We start from the raw sequence: 9,381 nt of genomic DNA on the forward strand, positions 1-9,381 counted from the left end.
ATGTGCCCCTCTCTAGTTACAACCCCAATTTCCCCTGTGGTAATGACTAAATTAAAACAAAGAGATTTTAATTTTTTTAAGTGAATTTTAATCAAACCAGTGCAGACATATTAAAATAATCATAGATTGTCATTCTAAGTATCAGTGCTCTTCCATGCCATGTGCAGAGGCATTAAATTCACTTTGTTCCCATCAGTAATTCAAACTAAAATCTTCTGACATAACTTAAATTTTTCACAATGCAACTTTGTCAGATAATGTTAGTTTCTTCATTATTATTATTATTTTCCCATAAAGAAACCCATCTCAGAATTTTTTACCGATATTATTGGTTGCTCTCTAGAACTGCTGTCTAGCTGAATTGGAAACAATTCTGTCACTCTTACTTCGGTTGGTTCCTCATTTTTAGCACATTTTCAAGAAAATTTCTGAGAAAGTGAATATTAAACGTTGCATGGCTAAAAATACTTCTTTATTCTACATGTAGCCTTCATAATTAGGTCTGAATAAGTTTCTAGATTCAAAATATTTTCCGTAAAATTTTCAACGTACTTCTTTATTGTATTCTACACTTTAATACTGATGTTGAAAAACTCAATATTGTAATTCCCATTCTTTGTGAACCAATTTCTTCACCTGGAAACTTTTAAGGACTTCCTTTATCCCTAGTTTCCTGCAAGGGTATAATTATGTGACTTGGGTGCCTTTTTGCAATTCATTGAGATGGGTACTTTCACTTTGAAATGCATCCCTTTGGTCCTAAATTGTATTCATTCATTCATCCATACTCTTTGCCATTTATTCATTCATACAGTGTACATTTTTGTGTCATATATGGCATGCCCTGTCTTAGATATCAGGAATGCAATGGCAAGCGAGGCAGAAGTAACATCTAGAAATTAAGCATAGTGTCTCTTATTTTTCTGATAACTTAGCCCCTGACATTTACTGGCTTTTGTTTGTTTTTCCTTTAAGGTCTCTTACAGAGAGAAAGTTTAAGGTTCTGATTTATTCTTCTTTACACAAACTCAATCTTTACAACCTGAGTTTCTGAGGAGGCATAAACTGCTTTAGTAATACTACAGTATAACAAAATAGTGCCCCACTCTGGGCACATGTATTGTAGGTACTTAGTAAATGTGAAATTAATTAAATTATTTTCTCTATGAAAAATGAAAATCAATACATAGAAGGATTGGTGGTAATTTTCATAGGCCTACATATCTCAAACTGTATTGTAAAACAGAAAACATGGTTAAATGCAATGATATAAAAACAACATTTCAAATTGCAAGAAGAAAACATAACTAAGTAGAAGCAAAGGAAGTACGCTGTGTTAGCCAATACACACAAAAAAAGATGCTTAAGTTCAATAACAGTAAGTATAAATTTAAAAAACAATGAAACTCATTTTACATTTATCATATTGAAAATTGAAAAATTAATATCTAATCATTGTCCTAGGAAGTAGGGCTAAAACAGTGTCCTATTTTCATTGCATATATACAGAAAGTGTAACATAAATTGGTCAAAAAAATTGAAAATAGAATAGATTTAATAGATTTTTAATTACTTAAATACTTTAAAATTAGAAAGAAGAAAATTGAAATAATTTAAAGGCACTTTTTGATATGTGGGATAAATGGCCTGTGATGTAATTTGTCTCTTTAAAATTTAAATAAAAATATGTGATGGAAAATTTAATTCTGACTATTGTGATGCATTTTCAACCAAGATAATATAATTTATTAATTGGTTACGGATAAACAATGTTGAGACAAAAATGCAATGAAATTTTACATACGAATATCAACACAGCTGTGATTAATGTTTATGTTAGTGTTTCTTCTCTATTTTATATATTTAATTAAAACACAGGGATTTAATTAAAACACGAACACATAAAATAATATTTAACCAACTTATAAATGAATGAAATATCCCAGACTGCCCAGTTATGTTCTATTTATGTGCTTTTCAGTGTTGAAAGGTGAAACAGGTAAATACCAAAATAATCTATTGATAAAATATAGTGGATTTTCAGAATGCAGATGTTGGACATAAAAGATATGAAGAGAGGGAAATTTTCTTACAAAATATGTGTGAATATAATATTGAGATCTGAAAATTTTGTATTTGTTTTTCAATTATTCTTATAACTTGGCTCATAAACTGAACCACGAGTAGGGCATCTTAATATAAATTAGTAATCAAATTGGTGACTTTTGAGCAAGTGAATGGGAAAGTTTGTCTCTCTTTCTCTCTATATATACATATATATAGAGAGAGATATGTATACAGGTATATTACACAAAACGTATATATGTTTAAGTGTGTACATAGTATATTTATGTATCTGTCCCACCATCTACATGCCAATGAATACATACCTCTATGTGTGTATAACACATACAAGCATATACTTTAACCCAATTTTCTGTTTTGTGAAAAATCAAAACCTACTATTTGAATGTGACAAAATATATTTAATTTGAGTCTTTAATATAATTGCTTATAATTTTTTAGATGTTTATTCATATTCTTTAGTAAGCATAGGTCATTTTATAAAAAGAAGCAAAAATAAAATCCAAAACACTAAATTTATTCACAAGAGTCTCAACATCTTAGCCTTATGTATCTTCCACTGTTTTTCAGATATTGATTGTGAACTATTATCTGATTAAACTAAAAAAAAGTGTTTACTTCAGAATGTATCAAGTACTGCTTTCTGGTTTCAAATTGTTTCCTACTAAAGTGAACTACCTGGATCTTCAAAATATATGTTTTATATATTCAACACAGTGTTAACCAAAGAGACTGTGTTCTGTAGGTTTCTGCTGCAAAACTTTTAAACCTTGCAGCGTCATTCAAAACTAGAGATTTGATAAATACTAGACAGACATTCGTAACGGTTTTGGTTCTGCTAATGAATTATAAGCAGTTTATAGCCTTTGTAGATTGGCAAACATTGAATAGGGATATGTTCTAACTTTTTAAAACATGGAAATGGAGAGTAAAAGCATCAATGTAAAATGAAGATTTTTATTAAATTTAACAGGGGAAAAGGAAGAACTGATTTTTATTTAATGCTACCTAATAAGGAATAACCTCTTGAGTTTGAACTTTGTTTCTAGAGTATGATTAGCTATAGTCAAATTTGAGCTGAAGAGCATATCATTGGAGTTAATTGTCTATACCATTATTTAAGAGGATTAGTCAGCTGGCCAAATATAAATGTATTTCCATAATCAAGGTGAATTAAAGGTAAGTTGGGAAGGCAAATGAAATATTTAGGAAACTAACACATGAATCAGGAATAATAGGAATATTAGCAACTGTATAGACACATAAAAGAAAATTCTCAAGACAGCACTGATAACCTGTGACATCAGAATTGGAACTCAGGCTTTGCTTTCAACATACTCCTTCCCTTCTCTGGACAAGTTCTTCATCTGTACAGAAAGAAGGCAGATCTGAATGTTCCCTTTCTGTCCTAACATTCTATGTGTAGTATCATAGAAAGATATTTGGTCTTTGTCCCTGGTTCTGGCACAGCACTCCAAAAACCCTTGGAATTTCCTGAGTGATAAGGGTGACAAGTACCTTTGGTTCTAAAGAGGCTGCACTTAGTGGGGACCTTAGCTTCAGGATAGGGCCTGGTCTTGAGGAAGAAGAAGGTATGATTAAAGGGTGGGATATCTTCAAAGATGGGCAATGGTGAGTATGATTCCTGAGAAAACAATCTATGTGTGACTTTTCAAGCCTGAACATAGGCCATTATGAAGGCTTTACCTGGCTGGCATTTGGAAGAGAGCTGTGCTCCCCACAACAGACTTGATGCATAACCAATGCATAACAATCTTCAAGGGGAGCTGTGGTCAAGGACTCAGACTTTTCTGGCTGGTTATGGGCTCTTGCACATTTGCATTCCTACTCCATGGGCCTTCTAAAATATCGTAATCTGTCCTAATTGCTCTTTTTCTTGTTCTTACCCCTCCACCATAATACAAAGTCTTCTTTTCCTATAACATTTATTATACTCTGATTTTATCCTGGCTTGTACTACTTCATAAACAATAGTGTAAAACAGATTATGTCATCATCTAGAAGCACACACACACACAGTATATGGAGCACAGTTTAGGTGTGTGAAACTGACAGATGAGACAACATTTTTTCTCCTGGTTGAGTGCTTTGGGTTCCCCAGTCCTTGTCTTCTCGAAGGAAATAATTCACTGGAGATACCAGGCAGTGAGTGGAAACAGCAAGGAGTTTATTAGGTTGAAGCGAAAGTACACTTAGAGGCGTCCAAGCAGGCAGCTCAAGAAAATTCAAGTGCCCCATTGAGTTAAAAGCTCTGGGCTTTTATGCCATTGTAGCTTTCTGGTTCTTAGTTTGTCCCACCCCTAGTCTCACCTAGGATATGCCCCTGGGCCAGTCGATGAGCTAATTGTGCAGAATATGCCAACCATAGTATCAAAATGTTATTGACCAAAGCATGGATGTTTGCTGAGGGGGGTCCTAGCTAGAGGCCCTTATGTGCTTTTTCCCAATAGTCTTCCCCTGACTACTCTGGCTCATGTCTAACTCTCTGCCTATTCTAACAATTTTGTTAGATCTTGTATGTCATAAATATCATGTCATAAATATCATGACATTCCATTTGTTCTGTGAAAACATAAACCCAAATTATTCTTCAAGATGGAGAATCTATAACCATGTAAGGAGTAGATAGCAATACTAATACCAGTAAGTTCTCTATAGAGCTTTAAACCTCTGAATATGTTACCTATGCTGGGTTAATACACTACTGGGGAGGAAAGAATTTTCTTCTACACTTCAAGGTTCTCCTAGGCAGTCTAAGAATCTAATGGACAAAAGACTGGCAGGAGACAATCAATTATATATAAGGAATCCACACAGACTTGACAGGCAAAATGAGATACATATGTCATTCTTAACTACAGAGAAGGGGTAGGGGCCTGGGACTTCACAGAGGACAGTGATTCACAGGAATATGGAAAAGAGTAAATATTTGGTATACAATTGTTTGCTGGGTCTTTCAGAAACAATGGGACATAGGTAAAATTTAGAACAGATAGGCCTTTCTAGGTTCCTCCCTACTACCATACCTAGTTCATACTATAGTGGCATTACCTGGTGATAGCTCTCTTTCTGGAGCAGGTGGCCTATCTAAATTCTCTCCAGGCAGTCAAAGAGAAAGTCAATGTTTCTTCCTGAGCCTTTTGGGCCTTGATTGTTTTCAGCTGGAAATAATCTGCATGCCAAAGAACATTTTTGGGGCCACCTGTCCTTGGCCCCTACACTGTCATTCTATTGAAGTATTGAAGGAAAGAACCAGTACTCAGTGATAGTGTAATTGATAAGACTAAATCAGAGCATTGAACCATGATTCCTAGAAGATCTATTATTTAGTAGGACAACCTAGCAATCCACTGGGCCATTTCTACTAGCAACATAGATGGTATTGCAACTGAGACCCATTCTTCTTTATTGGTGCAGGGACAAGGGCAGGCCACTCCAAGATGTGCCACTTTAGCATGGAGTTTATATCAAAACTGAAAACAATCAAGGCCTAAAAAACTCAAAAAAACTTTGACTTCCTCCATTTACCCACCCCCAAAATTGCATAAAAAGAAGGAAGAGAGCCATCACCACACATAACTACATTATAATATGAACTAGGTGGGGTAGACAGGGAAGAATGTGGCAAAGTCTGTTAAAATTCTTCTGTGTGTTTTGTTGTTTCTGGGGTGACACATAAAGCATTTCCTTATTGAATATTTACTCTTTTATATTCCCATGAATTGCTTCCGTTTCCCTTTGAAGTTCCAGGTCCCAGCCTTTTCTCCTTAGTTCAGAATAACATATATAAATCCATGTCCCTGACTGTCGGTAATCTAATGTCTATGGATTTCATTACATACATAATTAAATTTTTTTTCCTGTTAATCTGTCTTATGTCAACTTAATTCTTAGACTATCCAGAAGAAGGGTAAAGGAAATTCTTCCTCCCCAACACTGGTAATAAAATAGAAGCTAGAGTTGGATGAATGATCTCTTCTGTCTTGCTTACAGCTGTTTATGCTCTGCTTTCTTGCTCATTAAAAGCCAGAAGCATCTTTGAGAACAATCAGACATTCACTTCTTCTACAAGAAACCCAATGACCACCTTATCAGTCTGTTCAGATTTTCCCTGCTTAACATACTGATAATTGAGTCTGAAAGACTTAACATAGAAATACATACTTTATACCAAATAGAAACAGAATTTTTTTTAAAAAAAAGCTCTGTGCTGAAGGCAGATTAAACAACATGAGCATTCTTTTGAATGTAGATATTTTGCCTGACAAGTTCAGCCCATTTAAAATCTAAAGTCTAGAATGTCTGTCCTACATTTATTTCCAAGCTTGTAACTTATCTTTTATCTCTATGGAAGTTATTCACCCACTATTCTCTATAATAAACACTTGGTATTTCTTTTATTGATAGAATATATTTTATTTGCTTTATTCTCAAGAAACACTTTCACTAAACACTAAATCCTTCAATGACTTGTCTGTATTTGGAGCGATATGTTAATCTTGATAGATCACCTGACTTAATCCTTCATAATAACTGTTTCATAGAGCTGTTTCTATAGAATATTTAGCAAAGCAGGGATTAGAGAAGAAATAACCAGGTTCTACCTTAAACATGTAGTAACACACAGCACCTAATCATTGTGCTTCCATCCCCTGTGAATGACTTGCTGCTAATTTAGTTATTTTTTTTGGAGCACTTTCTACTTGTTGGATACTGTCTTCTCACTGGGATGCATCAGTAAACAAAGGAGACATAATTTCGGTCTTTATGAAGTTTGAGCTGCAGATGGGTCCTGTGGGGAAAATGAAAGTTCTATGGCCAGGATCCTTACCTGGCCCTAAACAACTTGATGATGTAATTGGCCTACTGCTAAGCCAATGCTTTCATATCATAGGTAATGAGCTATTATTGACTGAGTCACTATATAAAGAGCTCTGCCCAGTGTTCTGGGTGAAGGCAGAGATGGAGATGGATTAGGGACCTGCAGACTTCTGGATGCAGACCTGATTCTAGGACTCTACCTACCACCGTGAATATAAACCGGGTATAAACCCTTTCACTCAAAGAATGTTCTGTGTCATTTCTCATTCTCACTGAATCCATATTGAACTTTCCATGGGCTGAAACCCTCAGGCAAGACAAACCAGAGAAATTAGACACATAGTTTTAAAAGTAACAAATTAGTTAATTACAATTTGAGTAAATTATCTGAAGAATTAAAGAGGCATCAAGTTTATATATAAATTTCCATTTCTAGCACCTGGGGTCAAGAGCTGTTCAGGGAGGAAGTGAAATTTAACATATGAAATGTACATTACGCTGGGAAAGAATATGTGTTAAGATCTGTGGTGGGAGAAAACAACAGAATTGAGAAATGGAAACAATACCTTGAGCTCATGGAGAGTGAAGTCAGGGCAGGCAGGAGATTGTGAAGCAATGTCAAAGATTTTGACCTTTAGAAGAAAAGCAATGGGGAACAGTAGAAAACCTCTAAATAATCTAAGTTGTGGAAAGTGGGTTGAATAAAGATGATAATGGGGGTGGAGAGGCAGGGTAGGCAGTTGCTACGGAAAACAGAAGAGATGATGATTAGCCTGAAGTGGCAGCAGTGGGAATGGGGAGAAACAAACACATTCAAGGCATATTTAGAACAAAGTTTATAGGATATGATAATTGATTAGATAAGCAGATGAGAGAGAAGATATCAAAGGAAACTTCAAGTTTCTTAGCCTGTTAAAAGCAACTTACTTTTGACGCAGCGCGCCCAAGATGGCGGCACGGTCGTCGTCGGGGGTGGCAGCGACAGAGGGGGCGGCGGCCGTGGCGGTAGCGGCGACGGCAGCCGTGATGGCGGCGGCAGTGCGGAGCCTGGGCGGCGGGAAATGAGGCGGTCATGGCGGGCCTGTGGCGGAGCCGTGTAGAGGAGAGGCGGCTCCTCCTCCCTGCTTCCCTTTGCCGAGTCGGGGGCGCGCGCACGCACGCGGCCGCCAGAGCGGGCTCCCCACCCTCGACTCCCGCGACCCGCACCGTACCCCCACCGCGCCTGGAGGATGATGAAGCTCAAGTCGAACCAGACCCGCACCTACGACGGCGACGGCTACAAGAAATGGGCCGCATGCCTGTGTTTCCGCAGCGAGAGTGAGGAGGAGGTGCTACTTGTGAGCAGTAGTCGCCATCCAGACCGACGGATTGTCTCTGGAGGAGGCATGGAGCCGGAGGAGGAACCAAGTGTGGCAGCAGTCCATGAAGTCTGTGAGGAGGCTGGAGTAAAAGGGACATTGGGAAGATTAGTTGGAATTTTCGAGAACCAGGAGAGGAAGCATAGAATGTATGTCTATGTGCTCATTGTCACAGAAGTGCTGGAGGACTGGGAAGACTCAGTTAACATTGGAGATGGGGACGCCGGCTGGGCTTCAGGCTCTTACATGGAAGCTGAGGAAGGCTCAGTGCAAGAGGAAACCACTAAAGTGGTTCTCTCTGGAGGGAAGGAAGAGGGAATGGTTTAAAATAGAAGATGCCATAAAAGTGCTACAGTACCACAAACCCGTGCAGATGTCATATTTTGAAACGTTGAGGCAAGGCTACTCAGCCAACAATGGCACCCCGGTCGCCGCTACCACATACTCAGTTTCGGCTCAGAGCTCGATGCCAGGCATCAGATGACGGAAGATTTGCTGTAAAAGAAATGGAAATGGGAAACTAGACTGAAGTGCAGATCCTCCCTCTCACCCTTGCTCTTTTCACCTCCTCACAGGCCGCCTCTTTGAAATAAGGCATGATGGGCAGCAGAGAAAGGGTTTGTTGATAATGTTGCTGTTTGGTGTTAAGTGATGGGGCTTTTTCTTCTCTTTTTATTGAGGGGGTGGGGGTTGGGTATGTAATTTGTAAGTACTTTTGTGCATGATCTGTCCCTCTCTTTTCACACCCTTACAATTCTCTAAAAAGAGGCTGCCTTTCCTCTTAAGTGTTCGTGATTATCTCATCCCAGCCCTGGCCAGACACTTTTTTCTTCTTTGATTTTTAATTTTTTTTATTAAAAGATACCAATACAAAAAAAAAAACAAAAACTTACTTTTACCTATGTGGGAAAAAAATATACTGTGAAGTAAGATTCAGAAGAATGAAAGACTTTATTCAGTATCCAGCTTTACTGTAATTAAAGGATAAAAGCCACAAACAGAGAGAAGTCAGGTTTCCTATAGCCATCTAACTCCTTCCTTTTCATTAGGATATCCGCACAACACACACATTGAATATAAGCAGTCTCCAATAAAT

General features: G+C 37.4%; 1 protein-coding gene across 1 annotated transcript; it reads left to right on the plus strand.

Annotated features, from left to right (window-relative positions):
* Positions 1 to 8,087: 8,087 nt before the first annotated feature.
* Positions 8,088 to 9,055, plus strand: LOC108395961 (diphosphoinositol polyphosphate phosphohydrolase 1-like). Its single transcript, XM_073215731.1, has 2 exons — positions 8,088 to 8,507; positions 8,590 to 9,055. Exons 1-2 carry the CDS (start codon positions 8,157 to 8,159, stop codon positions 8,767 to 8,769), a joined length of 531 nt encoding a protein of 176 aa, XP_073071832.1. The 5' UTR covers positions 8,088 to 8,156; the 3' UTR covers positions 8,770 to 9,055.
* The last annotated feature ends 326 nt before the right edge of the window (positions 9,056 to 9,381 follow it).

Source organism: Manis javanica, chromosome 11, assembly GCF_040802235.1.
Source record: "Manis javanica isolate MJ-LG chromosome 11, MJ_LKY, whole genome shotgun sequence".
NCBI classification, from domain to species: Eukaryota; Metazoa; Chordata; class Mammalia; order Pholidota; family Manidae; genus Manis; species Manis javanica.

Coding starts and splice junctions, on each gene's coding strand:
- LOC108395961 (XM_073215731.1), top strand. CDS start 8,157: ATGATGAAGCTCAAGTCGAACCAGACCCGCACCTACGACGGCGACGGC. Junction 8,508..8,589: donor TTAACATTGGAGATGGGGAC/GCCGGCTGGGCT, acceptor TTCTCTCTGGAG/GGAAGGAAGAGGGAATGGTT.